We start from the raw sequence: 27,409 nt of genomic DNA on the forward strand, positions 1-27,409 counted from the left end.
ATCATATTCTCTATTCCATAACAAAAAGCTCATACTTCAGTTCCTATATCAGTTTCTTATAGAACTAAGAATACTAATGAAGAAGTGTTTCTATTGCAATGTACCAATATTTTTTTCAACAGGAAAACTATTTTCTCATCACACACACAGACACACAGACACAGACACAGACACAAACACACACACAGACACACAGACACACACAGACACATAGACACAGACACACACACACACACTTGAACAAAAGGATAGGCTTGAGAAAAATTCTCTGAAATGCCTAGGGACTACTAAAAAGCTTATAGCTTAGTTCTAAAGATACTCACATCTCCAATACAGTTTTCAATTGTTCAAGTTTTGATTTACTTTCTTCAATTTCAGAATCATTATTTTGTCCCAGTTCTATTAAAAGTTGTCGAGCAATATCCAACACTTCCTACAAAATAAATTAACACACATAAATATTGATTTATGTAGCAGTTGTCATATACATTATAAGACCAGAAAAAAAACAAAAGGTCAAAACAACTTGCCTGTAATTGTTTTGGCTTTTTCAGTTTTAATTTCCCAGTTTTATATCCATCACAGTTTTCAAAAAGATCAAAAAATCTTTTAAGAGAAGGCAAAGAATATTATTAGTTGAAAAACAACTCTTTTTATTTGATAAAATGTATGCTCCCTTTAACACTTATCAAATTAATATTCAAGAAAATACTTTAAAATTATTCTTTCATGATGGAAATCAAATGTTTTATAATATGGAATATACAGACAATCCCTAAATAGTCTCTATTCTGAGGTTATTACATTAAAAAAAAAAAAAAGACTGCTTAACTATTCTACTTGGAGGCTCAGGTTTTCATATTTTATTATCTTCCAGGACAAATTGCAGAAATTTCTACATCTGCTTTATTCTATTTTGCAGAACACTGAAGACAATAAGAAAGAAAGGAGTTTAGTGCAACAGTACTCAGAACAACAACAACAAAACTAAGGAGAAATTATTTCTTAATCACTTGTGAATATTTTCCTTTTTTTCACCCCCACTTTCTGGTAAAGAGACAGTTTTAAATGGATGTTTTTACAGATTAGAAAGTTTTAAAAATAAACTGTAGAAATCTGTAGGGAGGAAAAATCAATCAACAAAGCAAACTAAATAAGACCTAAATATTAATTATTCTCTTAAAGAATCTTGAGTCTGGAAAATTAGTTATAACTTACTTTTGGTGTCTCACTTCCATTTTCATTTTCTGCTTTGGTGTTCGATCCCCATGACGTATAACTGCTATAACACACCGAAGTTCCATCCTGAAAGAGAAAAATATGTACTAAGTTTCATGAATCTAAAATTTACAAAATTTTAGGTTTAAACAAGTCGTAGACATACATTTAAAGCTATCAAATGTTAAAGTCGGAGATGATCCCTAACAAATCTGAAAAATATTACTTAACAATGAGACATCAAGTTATACAAAAGAGTACTTCTATATACTCCTAATGAAGTGATTTCACAAGAAGAGGATGAACTTCACTTGTATTTTGAAGTATAAAAAAAATCCAGGTACAAGAAAATCCTGGATCACAATGAAATTTATTAAATGAAGTTACAAAGTATAAGGATTAAAAAAAGTTATATTTGAGAGCTTGCAATTTTACCTGAGTAATAATAAAAAGTTGAAAAAGTTTTTCACATGGCTTAAGCCAAATTTTAATTATTGGATTCATTTTATTATGAACTGAAACGTTGTTCTAGTCTGAGCCTGTTATAATTTCACAACCAATATAATTAACACATTCATGCCCAATGCACTCTACTACAACATAAACAAATATATACCATTAGTTGGGATACCTGTTTTGTTCTAAATCTCTATTCACCATCTATCCTTCATATTTCCCAGTATTTAGATTTTTAACAATAATAGTTGATATTTATACAGTGCTCCAAGGTTCAAAAAGAGATCTTTTATATATAGATATTATATCTGTCTATCTATCCGCATTTGAATATCAGCTAACTGCTAGATTATTATCATCATCTCTATTTTAAAGATGAGGATTGGGCTCCAAAGTTAAGTTACCTTGTCCTTGGTCATCCAGCTAAGTGTGACACTTTTAAAAAGTTAACATTTATAAACTAGGTCTTCTTGACTCCTAGGCTAAGTTCTCTATCTTCTATGATACCCTATCAATGAAACAAGAAAATTTGAATCTCCATATTTAAAAAAATTCAGGGTGGTGGGATGGTGGTAGTGGAATCAAGATGGTGGGGAAAAGGCCACAAACCTCTCTGAACATCTTTAAATAATGCTATAAAACAATTCCTGAAGCAGAACCCATGAAAGGATGAGGTAAAATAATTTTCCAGACAAAGACAACTTAGAAGATTAGCAGGAAAGGTCTGTCACTCCTGGATGAGAGTGGAGCACACTCCAGAGCACGCTGCACTCACATAGGCTGTGCTAGTACATCAAGTCTCAGAAGTCACTGAATCAGCAGAAAAATTGGCTGCTTCTAAAGTTTTCAGGCCACAGGTAGGGGATTCACCAATTAGTTGGAAGGAGTTAGGGTCATAATCCTGGGGAGTAGTTCCAGGATGAAGAAAAGCACTAGCATACCAGAGCTGAGGCCTTAGTAAAAGGACCTTCAGGGCAGTTTTAGGGCAGAAATGAGTGTTTGTGGTTACACATAGACTAGAGCACAGGCCAAGAGAGTAGTAAAAACATTCCTCGTTAATATCATCTCACCTTGGAAGAACTGAGAACTTACAGATCTCTAGAATTATCCCTGAAAAATAGCTGTACAAAACCTCTGAAACTTGGGATAGTGTACCCTCTAATTTAGAAGAAAGCCCTACCTTAAGAAAGCAAAGAGTTCAAAATTAAGAAATAGGCTAGGGAAATAGGCAAACAACAGAAAAATTTTTGACCATAAAAAGATACTATGGTGACAGGGAAGATAAAAACACAAACTCAGAAGATCACAAAGCCAAAAATCCTACATCTAAAACTGCCAAGAAAAATATGAATGGATTTGAAAGAGTTCAAAAAGAATTTTGAAAACCACATAAGAGTAGAGGAAAAAATTGGGAAGAAAAATGAGTGATGCAAGAAAATCAATAGCTTAATAAAGGAGACACCAAAAAATACAGAAGAGAATAGGACCTTAAAAAACAAAGTACTCCAAATGGTAAAGAGGTATAAAAAGCCAATGAGAAGAAGAATGTCTTAAAAATTAGAATTGATCATATGGGAAAAGAGGCAAAAAAGATCACCAAAGGAAAAAACTCCTTAAAAAAGTAGAATTGCTAGCTGTGTGACCCTGGGCAAGTCACTTAACCCCAATTGCCTCAGGGGGAAAAAAGTAGAATTGGCCAAATAGAAAGAGTTGCAAAAGCTCACTGAAGAAAATGATTCCTTAAAAATTAGAACTAAGCAAATAGAAGTTAAGGACTTTATAAGAAATCAAGAACCAATAAAACAAACCAAAAGATTGAAAGAGTAGAAGACAGAATGAAATATTTCACTGGAAAAACAAATGACTTCGAAAATCAATCCAGGAGAGATAGTTTACAAGTTATTGGACTACTGAAAGCCATAATGATAAAAAAAAAAGTCTAGACATCATCTCCCAAGAAATTATAAGAAAAACTGCCTTGATAGATTAGAGCCAGAAAGTAAAGCAAATTGAAAGAATCCACCAATTACCTCCTGAAAGAGATACTATAATGAAAACTCCCTAGAATATAATAGCCTAATTCCAGAGTTCCCAGTAAGGGAGAAAATATTGTAACAGCCAGAAAGAAACAATTTAAGTACCATAGAGCCACAGTCAGGATAGCATAAGATTTAGCACCTTTTACACTAAAGGTGCAGATGGCTTGGAATATGATATTCTGGAGGGCAAAGGAGCTAGAATTACAAATAAGAATCACCTACTTCAGTAAAATAGTTTAATGCTTCAGGGGAAAAATAGACATTTAATGAAATAAAGGATCTTCAAGCAGTCTTGAAAAAAAGACCAGAGCTGAATAGAATATATGACTTTCAAATTCAAGATTAAAGAAAAGCATGAAAAGGTAAACAGGAAAAGGAAATCATAAGGGACTTAATAATACTCCTACATGGAGAGATGATATTTGTAATTCATAAGAACTTTCTAAGTCTAAGAGCAGTTAGAAGGAATATATATAGACAGAGGGGTATAGATATTAATTAGATATGAAGGGATGATATTTATTTTAAAACTAGAATTAAAGGGTAAGAGAGGAAAGTACCGAGAGGAAGGGAATGGGAAGGATAGAAAAGGGCATATTATCTTACATAAAAGAGGCAAGAAAAAGTTTTTGTAGTGGAACAGAAGAGGGGAATTGAGGGGAACTGAATGAATAGAAGAAGGCTTTAAGGGAGAGTAATGGGAAGGGTGGATTATAGTTTAGCAAGAATAATTATGAAAAAAATTGAATCAAGTTTCTCTGATAAAAGCATCATTTCTCAAACATATAGAGAATGGAGTCAAATTTATAAAAGAGCCATTTCCCAACTGTTAAGTGATCAAAAGATATGAATTTTTCATGACATGAAGTTAGATGAAATAATCAAAGCCATCTTTATGGAAAAAAGCTCTAATTCACTACTGATTGGAGAAATGCAAATTCAAACAATTCTGAGATATTACTTCATATCTATTAGATTGGCTAAAAAGACAGAAAAGGAAAACAACAAATATTGGAGAGGATATGGGAAAAATAAGACATTAATGCATCTTTGGTGGAGTTATACACTGATTAAGTCACTATACAAAGTGCTTGGAACTATTTGGAATAGTTCAAACTTGGAACAATTCTAATTTGGAATTTTGACCTATATCCAAAGGACTATAAAACCATGCATGCCCTTGGACTAACAGGTTTCTATCTCAATAAAGATAAAAAACAAAAAGGAAAAGAACCTATATGTACAAAAATATTTATAGGAGCTTTTTTCTGGGGGCAAAGAATTGGAAATAGAGGAGTTGCCCTTCAAATGGGAAATTAGCTGAATTTTGGTATGTGAATATTATGGAATACTATTATGCTATAAGAAATGATAAGCAAAAAGTTCTCAGAAAAACCTGAAAACTTACTGCTGTAAAGAGAAATATTGTAAGATGATCAACTGTGAAAGACTTAGTTAGCTCTTTTCAGCAATATAATGATCCAAAACAATTCTAAAGGGCTTTTGATGAAAAATGCTACCTGACCCCAAAGAAAGAACTGATAATGTTTGAATACAGATTGAAGCGTATTTTTAAACTTTATTTTTCTTGAGGTTTTTTTTGTCTTATGTTTTCTTCTACAACATGACTAATATGGAAATGTTTCTTATGACTGCACAAAGAATGTTAAAAATTGTAATGGAAAAAATAAAATATTAAATCTTTTTTTTTTTTAAATCAGAGGGTAACTACTGCTTTTAACTTTAAATACTTCATTTTTGCTGTGACCATTCAAACAAATGCTGAGGAGATAATAAATGAAAACTTACATAGTTCCAGATGTTGTGGGTACAATTGGGATATCTTCAGCTTCTAATGGTATTGACCAGGGGATCTGAAACTGTGGAGCAAGCTCTCGCATTATAATGTTGCTTTAAAAAAAAAAAAAAAAAAAAAAAAAAACAGACAAGATAAGACAATATATTTAGATCTCAAAATTGGATCTAGAACAGTATAAAAATATCAAGATTCTAAAGATTCTTATCAGGATGCCACTTACAGAAAGTCTTCAAAATTTGAGAAATTGGCTCCACAAAATCTTGTTTCTTAGATACATAATTTAAAAACTAACAATTTAAAATGTCTACTGGAGATCCAGGGAGATTTCTGAAAGGCAGTTGGAGATATGAGACTTGAGAAACCACTACATCTAAGAAACCAAGAACTTATACTTGCTATACTGTATAAACATCTGATATGTTATAAGGAGGTTTGTGGGACTGGGGTAGAAGGAAGTAAGAGAATGCCTTTTTTATCTTTGTATTTTATATTGCATGTACTTACTCATTTGCAAAATAAATGTTTATAAAATCAACAGATAGTTAATTTGGATTATCTGATTCTCTGTTATGACTCTTTGTGACTACATATTTTTGAGTACTAGCAAATACTTGAAAATTATATTTTATAAATATGATTAGATTCAATAGCTTGATATCAAAGATGAACTTAACTAATTTTATCTGTTGTGATTAAATACATATTTAAGCTACAAATAAGAAGCAGCATGGATTAGCAGATAGAAGACTAGCCTAAGAGCCAGGATAAAAGGGTTCAAGTTCTAGCTCTGAAATCCACTGCTTATATAACTATGGGTAAGTCACAATCTCTCAGGCATCCAGATCACTATTGCATTAGTGAGAGGGCATTTTCCATTAATTAGTTAATTTGACAAGCATTTCTAAGAGGTCTATTTTCTTTTCAGCCACTCTAATGAGTGCTTTTGTTGTTGTTCACTTTGAAATCAATTATGATACACAGGAGATACAGCAAAAGATTGCCCAGCATGGCAATTTATCATAGCATATGTGTATCAAAGGAGAATTGCAGTAGCTCAAAAAGAGGAAGGAAAAAAAAAAAAAAAAAAAAAAAAACATGAGATGTAAGATGTTCAAATTTAAATTAAGTTCAAAATTAAATTAATTTCAAATTTCTATTTTTCCACTTCATGTTCATATAAACTATTTGTGCCTACCTATGGTAAAAGACTTCTGAGTCTGTATTGGTCTGAGCAATCATAGTCAGACACATTGTACCTTGACTTCAACAATGTGATGTCATTCTGATCCTCTTTAAGCATGAAGGACAATAATCAAATAATCAAAGAATGTTAGGAATTTAAAATTGAAAATGAAACTGCTATCTTCAAGTAGCCTATATTCTAGTGGGATAGGGAGTGGAGCTTAAGGAGAAAGGCAAAAGAGCCAGAAAGAGTAGAGCAAAACATAAAGATGGATAAGAAAATATACCCAAAGTAATTTTTGAGGGAAGGTCCTAATAACTAGAAGAATTAGGTCAGGCTTCATAAAGAAGTTGACCTTTGAGATCTTGAAGGAAGGTATTCTATGAAGCAAAGGGGGAAAGAGCACTCCCATTTCAGATAAGGAGACTTTAGGACTGATTATCAAGATCATCTTCAGAAAGATAATAATTGAACTTATGAAAGCTCATTATGAGATCATTAAGTGAGAGATAATAAACCAAAAAGGGAAGATACAAGGCAAATTTTTGGAAGATACTCACAATTAGTGAGAATTATACGGCTCTAATGTGTCACTTAAGAAAAATGAAGAATGGCCAGGATAACTAAGAAAGAATAGTGTCACATAAAAAACAGAGAGAACTCAGGAGAAAAAAAATGGCCAATAATGTCAAATGCTGTGGATTGTAAAGACTGAAAAAGTGTTACTATATTTGTAGAGAGATTAACTCATTCAGTTAAATGAGGTCAAAAGCTAAATTTAAGAAAGTTTAAAAGACTAATAAGAGTGAAATACAGTTTTTTTTCAAGGAGTTTAGTTGAAAAGAAAAGAAAAGGCAACAGCCAGTCCAGATGGGAAGTGATGAACACTTGAATTAAGATGTTAAGCAGGAGTAGAAATATGGGATGAATAGAAAAGATAGGGAGCTGGAATCAACAAAATATGGCAACTGATTAAATGTCTCAGATGAAGAAGAAAGGACAGTTAATATAGCAAAATGGCTAAATTGGATTTAGGAGGAACAATATTTGTCAGTGTCCCTGCAGAAGGCTAAAATTTTGGTTTCTTCTCCTAAAAGGTAAGGAAACTGTTTCTGAGAACTAACTGGTCCAAAAGTTTCTAGCCAGTGGTGTAGCAACCTAATTACCTAAGGATACTGAAAAGAATAACATGAAAGGACTCTCTAATTTTTGTAGTTGATTCTAGAACCAAGAGAATCACTATATCCTGAGCTGCTAAGAAGATAGTTCTCTCTCTGGAGATGAGGGAGGCTGCATATACCTGAACTCAGTGCTGTAACATTTTCATATTGTTAAATAAATCTTTTATTAACTAATAAATGTTCCATGGGATACAGGTAAATGACATAGTGAGTAAGAGTATGGGAGCTGGGCTCAAAAGACTCCTGAGTTCAAATCCTGCTTTAGACACTGAATAGCTGTGTGTATCCTGTAACTTGCCTCATGTGTAAAATGAGCCAAAGGATAAAATAACAAACCGCTCCTATATCTTCATCAAGAAAATCCCAATGGGGTCATGAAAAGTTTAATATAAATAAAAAACAACTAAAGAACAATTAAGTTCCCTGAATCTCCAAGTCTCAAACTTAAACTACTATCCTAGCTGGAGGTAGGTCAAATTAACAGAAAAGATGATAGTACCTAAGACAGAAGGAATTGGGTAGAAGTGAGGAAGGATTAAGGGAAAAAGATAAGATTTGTTTTAGATATGCTGAGTTTAAGATACTTAAGGAACAGTCTAGTGGGTCTAATAGGCAGTTGATCAAGCATTAGAGTGGCATGCAGGAGAGAAATGAAAGTTGGATATGAATATCTGAAATTCATTTGAACAGATGAGAGCTGAATCCATGGAAGTTGATGAGATTATAAAGAAAAAACAGAGAAGTGGGCCCACGACAGAGCTAAGGCAAGCTTTAGTTGTATTAAAAGAGTCATAGCTTACATGAAGAAGTGATATTCTTTCTGTAAATATAAGTGGCAAAATATGAATGAGAAATACCAGTCAAACAGGTAGAAAACATCAAGTAGGAACAGTAACATGAAAACTGAGGGAAGAATAAGTCATCAGAAGAAAGGAGAAGTCAACAATGTTAAATGCTCTGGAGAGGTCAAGAAGAATGGGGGGGTGGGGAGGGGGAACATTGCATATTTTTAAAAATAGGTAATTGGTGGTTTGGGAGACAGCAGTTCTAGTTGAGTGGTAAGAATAGAAGCCAGAATGCAAAATGTTAAGAAGTTCCTAGCAGAGTGTTCTTCACGTGGTAGATACTTAAATTTTATTGAATAAAAAATTTTAAAGAATCAAAATAAAATGAAATGTATTTCAGATTAAATCCATGCTACATAACTGAAATTTTATTATTAAAGAAGACCTTCTAAATCTGGTAGTATATTTCAGAGTAATTATTATGAAAATTAATTTTAATTGTAAAGCATGCCAAAAGCCATTCTTCTTGTCCAAATTTTCTAGTTCTTACCTAACTGAATAAATGGCAGTATATTGTAATATTAGCTATGTTTGAGGGGGGAAGGGATGAATGAAAATACAACACAATCTTACCCAAGTATTTTTGCACAGTCATCATAATATTTCATAGAATTCTTCACAAAACTGAAGCCATTGACATCACAGACATAGGATTGTCCATTGGCACGTAACAAATCAAAGCCACAAACCGTTTGCTATTAAAATTAAATTTAAAACTGAGCTCAAATGTTACAATTCTAATAATAAACAGAAACATTTTCATTAATAGTCTACCTTCATTTCTGTTAAGTACAAAGTCTTGTGATAACATAACAAGTAGTGAATGCTCAATATACAGAATAAAATTAGTTACTTGACATTTCAGGAGAAAAATTCTTATTTGTAATTTAGATAAGCTGAAGTGGTATTATCCATGACTGACTTTTTTACTCTTTCTTGTACACTAATTCTTGTATACAAATGGATATAGAACAATGACCCTTAAAGCTATTTTGGGCTAGCAAAATCCACCAAAAAAAGTTACTTAAAATTTTTAGTGAAAGTTTTCTGCCTTTTTTTTTTTTTTTTTTTTTTTTGGACATACTGAATAATGGAGATCTTTTTGACCAAAGTCAACAATAGCGAGCTTTTAATCATTATCTAAAAAGATGGAATTTTCAGAGTAACAAATCTGAGAATGAGAAACATTTTATGGAATCTCAAAGATGGAAGAGGCTTCAAAAGCTACTACAACCTCACTACTAAATCATCCTATTCCTCTTTAAATGGGGTTAAATTGCTATCAAATGTTTTATGTTAAACTACAAAATTCTCTTTTAGTGTTTTCTAGTTTACTAGGGAGGGATAAGCAGAACAAATGTAATACTTGTTTTACATGAAAGCCCCTTAAAATACTTGAAGATGGCTAATCATTTTTTTTTTCCCATTTCATTCCATCATTTCTTCTTTAGGATAGATATTCTCAAATCCTTTAACCAATCTTCAAATGAAATGATCCTCTAGATCTTTCAACAACCTGGCTGCCTGCTAGTCAATGACATAAAGAGTTAATGGAATTTTAAAATTAGGAGGGACAAGTCTAAACTATAGCTGAAGATGACTACCCAATTAGTCTATCCAGGTTATGCTTAGAGATCTCCAAGGAGAAACTCACTACCTTTTGAGGTAGCTTGTTCAACTATAAAAATTTCTAATTGTGAGGATGTTTTGTTTTTGTTTTTTTTCCTGATATCAGCCCTAACTCTGCTTTTTTGAAAATTCTACCTATTGTTCAAAGTTCTGCCCTTTGAGGTTAAATAGAATTACTGTCTTTCTTCCAGATGGCAGTTCTTAAAATATCTGAAGATAGCTATAAGGTTGCCTTTAAGTCTGATCTACCATAAGCTAAATGCCCTCAATCTCTTCATTGAATCTTCATATGGCTCTCAAGAATTCCATTCAAGCAGGAATTAACACTGGATGTGATTATATGTCATAACCTCTGAACAACTGAAATAGATAGAAAAGCATGAATTCATTATGAGGGGAAGAATTTTCTGCTCTTCTGCATTACAGGCTCAAGTTTCATGTAAGTTTGGCACACTTTTAATCAGTTTTTTTTTAATTAAAAAAAAAATCAAACATATTTGTATAACACTACTATAGTTTGTCCCCAACAAAACAAATGTAACATTGTTACTGGAATGACAAAATGAAAATTTTCAAATCCTTATAATTAGGCTAACTTATTGCTTGGCTAATAAAAGTTTTAGCTCAAATCCTACTTGAAGCACCATAAATACTGAGTAAGAGGGATCCAAATTAATAAGTTTTCAATGAAAAATAGAAGAGGTAGTGAAATTGGCAACATTCCAAAGAGTTTTTGAAATAATAACAATCATACTATCCAAAGGTGAAGCATACATTTTCCAATGTGTTATCACTTATAACTCCAAATACTCATCCCAATTAAAAATTATTACAGCAAAATACTTCACGAACTGAGGTTCTATATGTTTTTAAAATCCTTTATTTCATTTTACCTTAAATGCAAGGCAGACTTTCCAAGCAATTAATTTCTCTCTAGCATTGAGGATAACAGGATATCTGACTTCCTTTCCTTCACTATCCCGTTCTACTTTGCCATCAAGTGCAGGGGATTTCCGTGCTTCAGCATGAGCATAATCTGGACCTACTGTGTATACCTTTAGAAAATATTAAGAAAGTCAGTGGATAGCAAATTTATGGAAACAAACAACAAAAACTAGTATAGGACAGCTGTTATGCAACAGACATGTTTTTGAAAAATTATATGTAAATGAGATTTTATTATAAATGACTCAGGGAAGCCATGGTAATAGTAAAAGCAGAAGTAAAGTATTAAGTAACTTTAATTACAACCTCTGGATTATACACCAAGGTTTCCTAAATAAACATACAAATGACTAAATATACAAATGTAAAGACAGCAATCCAGATTTTCTCTCTTTTCTCTCCTATTTTCCCTTCTGATAGGTTAGTCTTTGGGAGAAGAGGAAACTAACTTGCACATTTTTCTTCCTCTCTTCATTCCACTCATGGCTAATCAGCCAAGTGGAGAAAAATTCCTATATTGCTACCCAATAACCTAACCTCAAACCTGGAATGTCCTTTGCTAGGTTTTGTTTTTGTTTTTTGTTTTTTTTTTTAAATAAACTGAATTCTTTATTCTAAGTTCCTATGGAAAATATTGACAGGATCTGTGGACTCCTGGGTTTCACATGCTGCTTCTGACATTAACTATCTATGTGACTAGGAATAAATCTTTTACCTTTCTGACCCTCAGTTATTCTACATGAGAAAAGGAAATCATAGGATTACAAAATTTCAAATATCTAAGGGACTCCTTTGTTCATTAATTTCAATTGCTATCTTTAATTGCTATAACACACCCAATAAATCATGATGTTTTTGCACAAAGATCTCAAGAGAGGGGTCACTCAGTACCTCTGGAGGCACCTCGACTCATGGATAGCTTTAATTGTTAAGATTTTTTTTTTTAACATTAAGCCCAAATCTGCCTTTTTTGCTTACCATGTCTATATTTGCCCTAAAGAGTCACTCAGAATAAGTTCAATTCCTCTTCCACATGACAGCCTTTAAAGTACTTGAAGACAGTTGTCATGTTCTATTCCCATCGATAGGATTTCTACATCTTTCAGTTGGTTCATCAAATGGCATGAACTCAAAAGTCATTATCTTACTATTTGGCAGTAACACAAAATATTGGGAAAATGTATGGATCAGGAAATTTGTTAACCGTGTCTAAAGTCAAGTTACCTCAGTTTACTGTTAACTGTATAAAAAACAATGCCTTGTAGAAATATGACAATTCATCATATTAGATATATAGTTTAAAAATATGAATTCTTTGATTTTCTTGTGTAGATTTCACTGTTAAACTGATATAACTTTTAAAACTCTTTAGAAATATAAAAGACTAAGAGCTGGAAGTTAATTAGGTTTGAGATTTAATTTTAATTAAGAACTAGAAATTATGAGAGAAAGATTCAATCGCCACCCATTATACCACACTGCCTAACTTCTTAGCTACAAGTGAAATGAGGCAAGTAGCTGTGATCATCCATCTTTTCAAGATGGTTTGTAAGGAGACTAAAAGATTTAGCCTGGGGAAAGGAGACTACACCCTGTCGGCACTTAGCCCAACTCCTGGGAGCTTTTCTGCTTGAATGGAAAATCAGTTATCTAGAATATCTTACCTCAGCACACTTTAATTAACCTGATGATAACAAGAGTGAATTCCAACTGGGAATACTTTATGTGTATATATTAGTATTAGTAATGTAAAATTAAATACATATTGACACAAACTTTGTAATACTGAAATAAATAGGAAAACAAATTGTAATTTAGATACTATCAAGTTATAAATTCAGTTGTTAAAGAGTTGTAAAATTCAGGTGTCTAAAAGTTATTAACTATCTTTGTTAAGAGTATTTTATTTCATTCAGATTATAATAAGGAGGAAAAATAGGAGCAGCTAGGTGGCACAGTGAATACAGCACCAGACCTGAAGTCAGGAGGACCTGAGTTCAAATGTGGTCTCAGACACTTAACACTGTCTTGCTGTGTGACCCTGGGCAAGTCACTTAACTGCAATTGCCTCAGCAAAAAAAAAAAAAAAAAAAGAAAAAAAAAGAAAGAAAAGAAAAGAAAAAGAAAAGAAAAAAATTGAAGGGAAGGGGATATTCTTTGATGTTTTACTGATGTTTAAACCTGAGGACTAAAGGGGTAAAAAGAGCTATCCTGCCCAGTTAGAATGAGAAAGTTTACAGATCAGCTTATATTTAGGGAGTAAGGTCCATTTAAATCTTTTATAATGATTTTCTGTGTCAGGTAATGTGGAGATATGTTCAACTGAATCGAGGTCACCTGACTAAAAATGGGTTCTGTATCATGTTTCAAATCCATAATTATCAAACTAGTCAGTAATTCATTGAGGGAATTGTATGTCTCAGTGAATCAAGGGGGGGAGGGAATAAGATAAATTTTTAAAGCTATACAATTTGTTTATTAATAATAATATTTAATATTCCCTTCTCTGTAAAAAGGTTAGTTTAGAGAGAAACCTTGCTAAAGAATGTTAGAAGCATTCCATTTCTGCTAAAGGTATCTGGCCAGGACCTCCCCAATTGAGAAACCAGATTTCTGTTTAGAGTATAAATAGAATCTAGTCTGTGGGAGTTCTTTACCTAGCAGAAAGAACTCCTATACTTGTTTCTCTTCATTTGTGTTTAGGGCTTATAACAGAGAAAGTAAACCAGAAGAGTTCTTCATCAGGGTGCCCACATTGCTAAAGGAAACTCAAAATTCATGACCAGGAGATAAATGATTTTGATTACAATAAATTAACAAAGGTTTGCACAAAGACAATATAACTAAGATTAGAAGGAAAGCAGAAAGCTGGGGGAAAATTTTTATAGCAAATATTTCTGATAAAGGCCTCATTTTCAAAAATATATAGGGAATGGAATCAAATTTATAAGACTACAAGTCATTCCCCAATTGACAAATGGTCAAAGGATATCAATAGGCAGTTTTCAGATAAAAAAATTAAAGCTACCTATAGTCATATGAAAAAATGCTCTAAATAACTATTGATTAGAAAAATGCAAATTAAAACAACTCTGAAGAACCATTTCATACCTATCAAATTGGCTAATATGACAAAAGTAAATTGATAAATGTTGGAAAGGATTCAGGAAAATTGGAATACTAATACACTGTTGGTGAAGTTGTGAACTTGTCCAACCACTTTGGAGAATAATTTGGACCTATATCTAAAGGGAAATAAAACTATGCACACTCTTTGATCCAGCAATAATACATCTTCTAGATCTGTACCCAAAAAACATCATAAAAAAATGGAAAAAGACCAACATGTAAAAAATGTTTATAGCAGCTCTTTTTGTACTAGCAATGAAGTAGAAATCAAAGGGAAGCCCATCAATTAGGGAATGGCTGCACAAACTATGGCATATGAACGTAATGGAATACTACTGTGCTAGAAGAAATGATGAACAGGTAGACTTTTAAAAAACCTGGAAAGACTTACATGAGTTGATGCTGAGTGAAGTGAGCAGAATCAGGAGAATACTGTATACAATAAAACACTGTATTGATGATCAAGTTTGATAGAATTTGCTCTTCTCAGCGATAAAGGAACTAAGACAATTCTAAAATACTCATGATGGAAAATGCTATTCACATTCAGAGAAAAGAACTATGGAATTTGAATGCAGATTTTCACTTTTTTTTTTCCTTTCTTGTGTTTTTCCTGTTTGTTCTGATTCTTCTTTTTCAACATGACTAATGTGGAAATATGTTTATTGATTGTACATGGAAAACATATCAGATTGCTTGCTATTTTAGGAAGCGGGGAGGGAGAAAAAATGGAAATCAAAATCTCATGAAAGTAAATGTCAAAAACTAATAAATAAATATTATAAAACAAACAAAAAAAATTCAAAAACCTCAGGCTATATTCTCAGCTGACTTCCCTCCCTCAATGATGTGCTAATTGAGAGGGACCAAAAGCTTCCAATCCACCTGCTTATTAAATGTCCACTAATCAAGGTTGGGTTCACTTGTTGGGGGAGTTCCCTGTCAGAAGGTACACACCCAATTTAAAATGATTCTGTTCCCCTTAGCATTTCTGGTTACTGAAACCACTGATCAGCAATTTATTGATTAATGGCTAGCTCAGCTAATAAATTATTAATGCCTGGAAATTTTGTCTCCACGCATGGCATCCTTACCTAATGATGTAGTTCTTTAATGTCTACAAATATTCTTGTTTTTTTAAAACATGCCTATCCTTAAGACCAACCTTAATATGACTATTTCTGATAGCTAATATCTTATATCTTGTTTCCTTCATAATCAAACTTGAAAAAGCTGCCTATATAAACCTAGTACCTATACTTCTCCCACTCTTCTAAATTGTTTACACTCTAGCTTCCAAATACATCAATTACTGAAATTATTCTCTTCAAAGTTACCAGTGATCTCTTAATGGTATATAAGGGGCTTTAATTAAAGAGCTACAATTAAGACACCTTAGTGGGATCTTCTTGATCTTCATTCTTCCTGACCTTTCTATGCCATTTAGTGTCCTTCTAGAAAATCCTCTTCTTTTTAGGTTTTTGTGGTACTTCTCTATGGTTCTACACCTGTGTTTGTTTTTTCCCCTCAATTTCCTTTACTGAATCTTCATCCAGATCATGTTCACTTACTTTGGGTATCCTTTAATGGTTTGTCCTGGGTCTTCTCTTCTCTCTCTACATTGTCTTGGTGATGACTTCAATTTTCATCCCTATGTTAATGACTGACAGATTTATATATCAACTCCTACTCTCCTAAGCTATAGTCTTGAATCATGCATTGCTTCTTAGACATTTTGAGCTGGATATCCTATAGACACCACAAACTCAACATGTTTCCCAAGGCCTAGAATGCTCTTACTCCTCATATCTTCTAATTTCTCTCAAGATTCACAGGTCAAATGCCATCTTCGGTAGGAGGCCTTTTCCTGATCCCAATACTATAGACAAAAGATGTACTTATAGAGTCCCTAAGGTGAAAATATGAATGCATTTTCTTCACAGAAACATTGTTATACAGATTAGTTGTCTTTTATCCATTAGCATAGTATTATAATAAGTCAGTTACAGTACAAGTTTTTGTGGATTACACCAATAACTAATATACTAATAACATTGTTTTCACTTTGATATATTTGATATATTCCATTGTTGATATATATCATAATGAAGAACCTGGGAATAAGGGAATAACCCTTAACTTGTTCTAAGGAAAAATGTATTTTCATATAGAAAAGTGAGAAATCTCTACATGAAAATTCTTTTTTAAAAAACAAATTGTCAGAGACTACTATTTGTTTCAAAAAAATAATTAATTTAGAAAGACATTTAACAAACATTTAAAATATAATTTAATTTCAATTCAATTTACAGAACTTATCAGGTAAAATTAAGGGTTCCTAAAATTTGTTTTGATATTAGAATATATGTAATTATGTTCTCATGATGTAAAAGAAAAAATGTGAAAGTTTGTATCATCTGTTCATTTTTAAAATCCCATAACAACATTACCCATCTGACAGGGTAGTGATGAATACAAAATATAAAATAAGATACACATTTTGGATATGGCAAATGTATGAATTTATTTTGCTTCACTTGTCTATTTCACTTGTCACACAAGCAGTGTGAAGAATGTTTTTTAAACTGGGGGAGAAGATTGTTGAAAGGAAGGAATAAAGATCTTTAAAGCATTTTTTTTAAAAATGTACTAAAAAGAACTGAAGGAAGTTCAGAAAGAAAGAAGTCAAACAATTTTGAAAGTAACATGCTGAATTTATAATATACTTTAAAATATGCTAGATATAACAGAAATTTCTATTTCTCCTTTTTCTGCTCTTTTATATAAAATTTTTTTCTATTCAATTAAATTCAGAATTCTTAAAAAAAGCTAGAACATTGAAAACTATATTTTGTAAACATATCTAATTCTCAAGCAACTTGTTAGATTAATGTAAGTGAATGTTCACGTATTTCCTATAGTGGCAAATTTATAAGATTACAGACTAACTCCTAAAGTACTTAAATAGATCAAGGTACAATATTAACCCATCCTTCTATATTTCATTCTTACCTTGACATCAGTGCCATCTGTAGGCATGAACTCCTCATAAATGTATGAGCCTGTTTTTCTCACGCTGCTTTCTGGAGAGTAAACACTACTTCTGCTTCCAATCTAAAATAAAAAGTTTCTATCAATTATACATATTTCTGAAAGAGTGCTTTCCATTTTTCCTAGCACAATGTTCTTTTTCTTCTTACAGTTCTTTTAAAAAGCTTTTTCAAGTATCAGTATTTGGCAAATAAAAGCAATTTAACTTAATAAATTTAAATATTACCCAAATTTTATCAGAGTATTTTATTAAGACATTAATTTTATGAATTTCTCACAGAACTAATCTTATTAAAAGTTTGTCTTGTAATTTTATTTATAGCATAAAATTCCAATGGAACACTTTAAAAATACATGATAGTTTTGAATCTAAACTCCAAAAACATTTGTCAATTATAATATCAATCTTACCTTCCTAAAGAGCCTTTGGCTTCCACCTCCAGCAGATGTTGGATAATAAATGTAAACATTGTGATCCTCAGCACTGAGGGGTTTTTCTACAAATGGCTTTTGGAAAACTTCTCCATTTACTTCTACATGATCCTCTCCTTCAATTAGATTGCATTCTGTAATACCAATGACAAAATAACGATACTTTACATTTTAATATGATTATTTTTACACACATGACTTCATTTAATACTCCCATCCTGGGAAGTCAAATAATCAATGATGCTCATTTTATAGAAAAGGAAAATGAAACTCAAAGAAATTATGTGACTTGCCTAATGTCACCAAGGAAATAGATAAAAGAGATAATATTAAAACCCCAAATGAATCCAAATGCAGTGCTCTTCAGTATACTACTTATCAATAACACACATGTGGGTTTACAAAAAAATAATAATAACAACAACAACAAAACCTTACCTGAAGAGATTCCACAGAACTGAAATTGGGTTATTGAAAGTTTTCAAACTGACATAATAAAATACTGAATTGCTAGACTTAACAACAGGTCATAAGCAAAATATTAGGTTATATACATATTAAAGAACATTATAAATTTAAAATGGAATAGCCACTGGTGGTCTAGAAAAGAAACAGTTATTGATTTGCTCTTTTCAGCTAAAGTTAGTTTTGCATGCAGAAATATATGATACATCTTTATGATGCAATAGTGTCATCAGAAAATGACTTTTTTTGTCCAAATAGAATTGGATACAGTTGTTCTGAATAAGAATAGAGAACATCTGGCCCATGAAATCATTTGTAAAGGCAATCACAGGTGATGATAAGCTAAAAACGAGCCACAACAACCTCTCACTAATTGAGTTCTATAAGTTGATAATTTTGTATGGCTGCAAATGTCATAAATATCCAAATCACCCTTGGCAAGAAAAAGGTTCCCTACATCTGCTCCAAATATAAATGCAAATCTCAGGAAATAGCTCTCTTTTGACACATACAAGGGGTTGTTAATCTTTGATATCAAACAAAATTACTATTTTTAAATTAGTTAAGAAAAAATTTTAAAAATACACACAATGCCATTTCCCCCTCCTACAAGCCTATCAACTAAGAACCTAAGAGATACTGAGTTCTCTAAATGACTAAAACAATGTAGTCTGACAAAATCCCAAGTACAACAAAGTATCTCAAAACAAAACATAAGAAAAAAGTTTTTATTATTTAAGAAACTATAAGACTTCTAAATGGATATTTTTACTATGTGACATCTGGCTTTTTTTTTTTTTTTTTTTGCACTCTTCTTTGTTCATCTATTTCACGTTTTATACCAAGTAACATACTTAGAAGTCCCAAAACACTGGAAAAACACTCAGTTAAGCTTAATTTTAAATTCTGCAGTTGGCTTTCATCTTCAGACTGGAATTAGCTCCAATTTAAGTCATCAAAAACCTTAATTATAAACATGAATACAATATACAAAGTATATCAGAAAATAGTTTTTATCCAATCAGATATTACCTGAAGGCATGTGTATGTTACTGTTAACTCTATAAAATCACAGGCTGTTTTAATAGTACTCTGTTTTAAAGTTTTAGAAGGGAATTAAAATAATATGTGAAATTTAATTAGTGGAATGAAATAAATAGGTAGAATTTTTAATGAAGGATAGTGTAAATAACCAAGTTGCAAATAAGTCACAAAATATTCTTTGAGGGAATGACAAGTCTGTTAGTAAAGAAAACAATTTGGTAAATCTTCAACCTGTCAAGTGGAACAGGAAATAGTTGTGATTTATAGGCATTGCTTTATGGGGGAATTTTGTGCTTAGTAGGAGACTTGTAAAGCATTGTGAAGGGCCCTTGTTCCTAGAGCAGAACTAACCCATTATAAACAACTGAAAGTCTACGATGATTACCATCTAGTGTCTTTCTTGAGGACCATCATATCTTCAAGTTTGTTTTGGGCATGGAAATGGAAAATTAATCAAATTTACTGACTTTAAATAAATTTCCCCAAAGTCAAAAAACTATTTGAGACAAGCATTAAATTTCATTAGAATGGCGGAATTCTCCTGTGACCACATTAAACTGACTGGCATGGTGGATATTAGAGGATAACTCGTTCATGACAAAATTCTCTTACCTTGGGGATTATTTGGATCACGGTTTAAAATCGCATAACGAGGAAGTAAAATACCTTCAGCTTGAAGAATACTATAAACTTCTCTCCTAAGGAAAAAGGAAAAATATTTTTATACCTTAAAAAGTCCATCAGTAGTGAGAATAACACTTTTGCTTAATGGAGAAATTATCAGTAAGCTATCTTTTCCTAAAATGTTGATAAATATGCACCATGATTGATATCATTAGTTTGAAGAAACAGTACTTTCAGACAGTTAAGTTTTAACATCTTAAAAGCTAAAGGAAGTAAAAAAGAAAAGCAGGGTGCTGGTAAAATGATAAAGGGTATCAAAGCATAATTTTAGTCAAACAAAATCAACTAATTCAAATTTATGATCTCATGTTGACACTAAATACAATTAATCATTTTTAAAATATAGGTTTATTATTAAAAATATTTACATGTTTAATTTCTAGTGTACTAGGGAAAACAATTGTTCCCTTCTTGCCTTTCTTGGAAGAGATACTAGAATGGGTTTATCATTTCCTTATGTAGCTTACTTTATAGATGAGGAATGAAGGCAACTAGGGCTAAGTGACTTGCCCAAAGTCACATAGATATTAAGTGTCTAAGGACAGATCTGAACTCAGGTTCTCCTGATTCCAGGGCTGATGCTTTCTCTCTATGCCACCCAGCTGCCTTCCAAGAAGGGATCTTGAGTTCATTTAGTCCAATCCCCTTATTTTGAAAACTGATCCAACAGGCATAGTAACTTATCCAAAGTCATACAGAATAGTAAGTAGCATAAATGAAATTAGAACCCAGAACCTGTGACTGCATAACCAATAGACTTCTCTTCAGAAAAGACCTCATAAACCATTTATTCTGTTCTTATTTTACAAATGAGGAAAATAAGGCTCAATGCCTCTATAATGGAGATCACAGGAAACTTCAAAATTTTCACAGTAGAGCCTCCAAGTCATAAGGGACCTTACAGAACATCTATTCCAACCCTGACCTGAAGCCTAATCCACCTTATACAGGATTTCTGAGACTGTCATCAAAACCTGCTTTTGATGATCAACACATTTTCAGTTCTCTCAGTGGTCTCTTCCTTCTGATAAGAGTACATCACGAAGATGGAACAATACACTTCTTCTAAAGCCCTTGACAAGTTCAGAATTTTCCAGGTTCATTTTCTATTAGTGGCTCTACTTGATTTCAACTCATAAAGATCATAGCTCCTATACTGGATGACCCCTAGAGACCCTCCCATTTTTCAGTTTTATTATATATAGTATCTTCCCCCATTAGATTATGAGCACCCTGAGGGAATAAACTACCTTTCTTTTTTCCCCATTTGTATTCCTTGTTATACTGTCTGACACAAAGTAGATCTTTAATAAATATTTACTGAAATGAATTGCTTGAAGATCATTTGTGACATGGAACTCATTATCTACAATACAGACTATTCTACTTCCAGGTAGCTCTTATCCTTACAAACTTTTTCCCTCTGGTAATGAGAGGCTAAATGTACTTGTATATGTACTCTATATAGTCCATCCTTTGGGGATAAGAATAAAAGACACTTCAAGTATTCCCTGAATCTTATCTTCTCCAGGCTAAAGTTCCTTAATTTCTTAAATGAATGGTATAGATTCTAGTTCCCTCTTGAACATTTCTTATAAGGAATGGCTTTCTGAGAGTAGCAAGTATGAAAAGATACAACAGGAAATGTGGGTAACATTAAAAAAAAAACAAACCCAAAGGATTCCAACAAAAACTTAATTTCAAAAAATGGGGATATAATCTGGTTATTAAAAATAATTTTTTAAAAAATCACTAGAAATCAATTAGGTATTATTCACAGCAATGGCTAAGGGGATGAATTTTTAACCAGACATAGAGGCATTCACAAATGATAAAACAGATTATTTTAATTACAAGAAATTGAAAAGGCTTTGAATAAAATTAATGCAACACAAGAAAAGTACTCATCTTTTGTTAGCTGCATTAATTTTATTCACTAGGAGGAAAAAACTATCATATACCTATGATGAGAGATATATATCTAATTATATCACAAACTAAAAGAAATATATAAGACCCAAAGTTATCTCCAATAGATAAGTGGTCAAAATAAATAGACAAACAGTTCTCAAAAGAGCAGTGGTATACTATTTAAAACCACAAAAAGAATGTATCAATTAGCTAATAATAAGAGAAAGAAAAATTATAACAACTCAGTGTTTCCTCTCATACTAAGCAATAGAAGAGAGGGAGCCTTATGAAGTTTGGAGAGGAATGAACAGGTCTGGAAGACCTGTTATACAGAGTGGAATAGTAAACTGATAATGGAGATATAGCAGGACTAACTAGCAGCAGTGAGAACCCAATTGAGGTAAATTTGAAGTAAAATCTGTGATCTCCTTTAAGACTCAGGTGAAGTAACACCATTCACATAACGTTTTTCCTGCCCCTCACAGCTGATAATGATTCCCTTTAAACTCTCCTTCCGCATTTCTTTGTAAATGTTTTCTATACACCCATAGAAATATCTTCTCTCCCATATAATATAAACTGGAGGGAATTTTTATCTTTCTATTCCTAGTGTATAGCACAATTCTTCATACATGAAAGATGTTTAATCGTCAACTGATTTAATAGTACTCTTATCTTTTTTACTTGTAGATCTTTCTTAATTTTTCTTGGAATATGGAAAACTTTCCATTTTAGAGGTTCTAAATTCTCTCTTCATATGCCTATTATAATTTCAATCATTTAGTAGTTTTCCCCTACCCTATTATGTATCATATACTTGTAAGTCTTTTTCTTATTCCTTTTGTTCTTAAATTACCTCAGGATTTGACTTCAAACTCAGTATTGTTTTCTATTGAGTTTTTTCTTAACTCCAAACTTATTAATCACTTCTTACCTGCCATATGCCAAGATTCCAAGTCAGGCTTTTAATACTAGCTTCTCTTTTGTATCCTACTTTGTAGAATCGTGCCTACCAGGAGCAACTTTTTGCAGAATGATCCTGCAAAATAATTCTAAACTCCCAGGTATTCTTCTCTTTACTTAGAAACCCACAATTGATGTTGCTAAATTTTCTCCATATCCCACTGTCATTAACTATTCACTTAAACAAAAGTAAACTTAATCAGTCTTTTAATTGTACAAAAATGATTTAATTATATTACTTACCTGTCTTGTATACGATATTGCATATTCAAGTCATTGATCACAAATGGATTCCTGAGTTTTGCATAGGCAACTGCTTTGTCAAGTGGAAATCCTAAGATTTTTAAAAACATGGTAGTAATAAATAAAATTATTAACAAAACTAACATAAAGTTCTATTTTAAAAAGATAAAGACATATGACACCTTATATGTGATCTTTACTTTATGGCAAAAAAAAAAATTCATATCTATAACTGAATCTCATGACTATTTTTATTTGTGAAATCATACTATAAAGTTTGCGATTTAGTTTTTTTATTTCAACAAAAGATTTACTTTTCATCTAGCTAAAATGACTAAGGATAAAAAAAAAAAAAACACCTCACCATGTGCACATACATACATGTACATGTTTACAGTGTGTTTATATATGTATGCATATATGCATGTGTATATCTATAACTTATACAAACACAAATATACAATGGTGAGTTTCTGAAATATATAGAAATAGACTAAGACATGGTACAAGTAATTAAGAGATACAATGAATAGAATGCTGGGAAGACCTGAATTCAAATATAATCTTAACCTTAAGCAAGTTGCTTAACTTCTAATGGCTTCAGTCTCCTCAATTGTACAATGGAGATAATAATAGCATGGACCTTAAACAACTGTAGTGAGAACCAAATGAGATAACATTCATAAAACACTTAACACTGCCTGGCATGTGTTAAGCACTTAAAAGCTTATTTCCTTGGGATTATGCTTTAGTACAGTGACACATCAACGCTGCACCATATATAATATAAAAATAAAAAATAAAATTCCTCCTGTCTGGTGTTATAATTAACAACTAAACGAGCAAAAGATGGTAGAATGGACAGGGACAGTTTCAAGAGGCTCAAATAGACTGTAAGCTTCACATCTTGACTTTGTATTTCTAGCACAGTATTTACATACACTAATGCTTAATATATTTTGTCTAAAGAGAACATAAGGATGAAAAATAATGGGAAATTATATTCTGGATCTTATTCTCTTTTGTCTAAAGAGAACATAAGGATGAAAAATAATGGGAAATTATATTCTGGATCTTATTCTCACAAGTAAAAACTAATTGTTAAGGTGGAAATTATAAGACCTCTGGAGGAAAGCAACAATAGATTCCTAGAATTTGTGATAAAAAGAAAAGAATATCTCATCATAACCTGATATGCACTGTAGATTTATGAAAAGTAGATCTCAAAAGCTTCAGAGGAAAGACAGGTAAAATTCAATAGTTTAAGACACTTGAGGGAAAAATCACCCAATGAATAATGGGAGATGATTAAGAAAGAAATTATAAAAACATAAAAGGAATAAGTAGGGGATTTTTCTAGATATGCATACAGAGAAGACTCACCTACCAATTTAAGAGCATTTAAAAAAAAAAAGAAAATAAAAAGATATGCACAGAAAATGGAAGTGAGATCAGGTAACAGAAATCCTATGAGTGTAGCACAGTACTATAAAAATTCAGTCATGAAGGCCAAATAATGAGTTGAGGGTAGCAATGGTAACAAAGAACAACAAACAAAAAAGCATTTTGTTACGTTAGGAGGGAAAAAAAAAGGTAGAGGATTTTTACTTGCAGTGGATGAGAATGATAGCTGACAACAAAGAATCCAAAGCAGCTCAACTCTTATTTTATTTCTCTGTCAAGAAGAAAGTATTTTATGTTGGACATCACAGAATAAAAACTATTAAAGAGCAAATTGATACCAAAGCTATCTATACAAGACGCTATCACGGGGGCATTCAAATGACCTCAATTCAAGCAACCAGACTCCAACGGACTATGTCTTTGTGTACTAAAAGAAATGGAAGACTAATCACTGTCAAATAATACATGACAGATTGTAAAGCACAGGAGAGGTATTACAAAGATTAAAGAAAGCAAATACTGTCCCAATATTTAAAAAAAAAGAAGAGAACAATGTTCACAAACTATAGATAATCTTGACTTCAATTTCTGAGAAATTTCTAGAAAGCAATCATCTAGATGGTTAGCAGTAATTACAAAGAGGCACTATCAAGGGAGACTTGACAAAACAGAATAGGAAGAAGTAGTATACTGTAGTACTCTCCCAAGATCCAGAAAATATAGCACACTGAGTCAATTGGGAAATCCAATTAAAATAATCAAATCACAGTGAATCACTTTTCCCATTCCATGTCTGCATATAGAGAGATATCTGTGGACCTTGTGGATGGAATCTACTAACAAGTGTGCATGCAGAGCATTCCAGCATATAAGCTATAATCAAAGGCCTACTTGTGGCTATGACTAGAATCCAAGAAAGGGGTTTCGTCCTATGCTAAAAGTAGGAACAAGTACAGACTGAGAAAGGAATCGGGAACTAGAAATTGAAGACCTAGTTAAGGAACTGTCATGAGTCTTAGATTCCATATTGAACAAGGAACAAGTACTGAAGTAAGCAGCAGTTATGTGGCTCTGAACTCTGGGATGGAACTCAAACCAGTTCAAAAGAGAATCTAGTTCTCAATGAACTCACAGAGTCTTCCACCTGGATGACAGCACTTGAATCCAACATCAGACAACTGGAGCTATATCCCAGATATATTCAAAGTCAGACAAAGACAAATATCCAAAGACAAATTCAAGTCAGAAATTTTTAGAGCTCAGACTAAGAGGGTAGTGCTCAGACTTTGCCCTGAATCAGACTGCTTTTAGTACAATAAGAGAAGTTGCTTGCAAGTCACTAGCTGATTCAGAGATCCTGAGAAAACACAATAACCAATATCTCCAAAAGGCAGTTGCAAGATTCAAGAGGATACAAAATAGGCACAAATGCGGCACAGTCAAACCCTCCAACCTTTCCTTGAGCTTGGCCTTAACATAAAAGCCAAAGTTAGGAAATAAGGCTTGAAGAATAAGTAAATCAATCAATCATAAAATGATTGTGGTCACAGGAGCACATAAACCCTGAAGGAGAGAATGACTCCAAAACTTCTATAAGCAAATCCTCATAGAAAAACACAATTAAAACACAAGTGCAACTAGAATTCCTGGAAGAAATAAAGAGAAAAAAAGTGATTTTACAAATTAAATGAGAGAAATAGAGGAAGGATACAAAAACTAAATAAACAAGAGAAATCACATTTTATCTAAGCAACAGACTTCTTGAAAATTAATATGGGCCCAGTTGGAGTTAATGACTTCATTAGATAGTAAGAAAAATTAAAACAAAGTTAAAAGATTTTTTAAAAAGATAAAAATATGAGCTCACTCACATAAACAACTGACCTGGAAAACAGATGAAGAGAAAAAAGAATAATTGGATTAGCTGAAAGACATATTTTAAGAACTCATAAAAACTGTTCAGATCTGTTGGATAAAAAAGACAAAAAATTTACTGATTATCTCCTGAAAGAAATCCCAAAACAAAAACATAACCAAAATTCAGAGATTCCAGGACAAGGAAAAAATATCATAAAAAAGTGGTCAGAAATAAGAAATAAGAAAAGTGATCAGAAATAATTAAAAGTATAGTCTGGCACTCTTCCAAACCTATTTCACCAAGATCTCAAAAATATTGCACACTGAGTCAATTAGGAAATCCAATAAAAAAACAAATCACAAGTCATAAAATGAAAGAGGATAGCAAAATAAATTAGAAATCAGAATGAACAATATATTGTTTATAAGAAGCACATTTAAAAACATAAAGATTAATATGATTAAAATAAGGGGCTGAAGCTAAATTTAGGCCTTAGCTGAAGTACTAAAAGCTGGTGTGACTTGATCAAAAAAAAAATCATTTAAGACTAACAACTTCTTTTCTTCATAGGCTTACTAAACTGGTATAGTATACCAAGAGCTTACCAAATCTTTTGACATGTGTGTGTGTGTGTGTGTGTGTGTGTGTAATAACCTTAATACTATTTTTTTGTGGAGAGGTGATTAGTCAACAATTCAATTAAATGGAATGAGAACTGGCCAGATGGCCAGATTCAGAATTCTTCTTAATAGTTTAATGTCTCTGTGGCTGGAGGTCTCCATGAGGGTATCCCAAAGATTTGGTTTTGATATAGTGTCATTTGACATTTTAATCACTGATGTGGATGAAGGCAAGAATAGTATGCTTATCAAATTCTTGGATGAAACAAAGCTGTTAAAGTAGACAACAG

General features: G+C 32.2%; 1 protein-coding gene across 14 annotated transcripts in view; it reads right to left on the minus strand.

The window, feature by feature from the left end:
• Window positions 1-27,409, minus strand: part of PPIP5K2 (diphosphoinositol pentakisphosphate kinase 2) — a 102,987-nt gene that overhangs the window by 51,323 nt on the left and 24,255 nt on the right. For all 14 annotated transcript variants that reach the window (XM_051995114.1, XM_051995095.1, XM_051995059.1 and 11 more), the window contains exons 4-13: window positions 23,238-23,328; window positions 20,049-20,134; window positions 17,907-18,061; window positions 17,457-17,558; window positions 11,264-11,425; window positions 9,315-9,436; window positions 5,523-5,624; window positions 1,219-1,305; window positions 531-606; window positions 324-433 (exon numbers count right to left, since the gene is read on the minus strand). In XM_051995114.1, coding sequence (XP_051851074.1) covers window positions 324-433; window positions 531-606; window positions 1,219-1,305; window positions 5,523-5,624; window positions 9,315-9,436; window positions 11,264-11,425; window positions 17,457-17,558; window positions 17,907-18,061; window positions 20,049-20,134; window positions 23,238-23,328 — 1,093 coding nt within the window. The remainder of the gene's footprint in view (window positions 1-323; window positions 434-530; window positions 607-1,218; window positions 1,306-5,522; window positions 5,625-9,314; window positions 9,437-11,263; window positions 11,426-17,456; window positions 17,559-17,906; window positions 18,062-20,048; window positions 20,135-23,237; window positions 23,329-27,409) is intronic.

Source organism: Antechinus flavipes, chromosome 1 (genome assembly GCF_016432865.1).
Source record: "Antechinus flavipes isolate AdamAnt ecotype Samford, QLD, Australia chromosome 1, AdamAnt_v2, whole genome shotgun sequence".
In the NCBI taxonomy this organism is placed as follows: domain Eukaryota; kingdom Metazoa; phylum Chordata; class Mammalia; order Dasyuromorphia; family Dasyuridae; genus Antechinus; species Antechinus flavipes.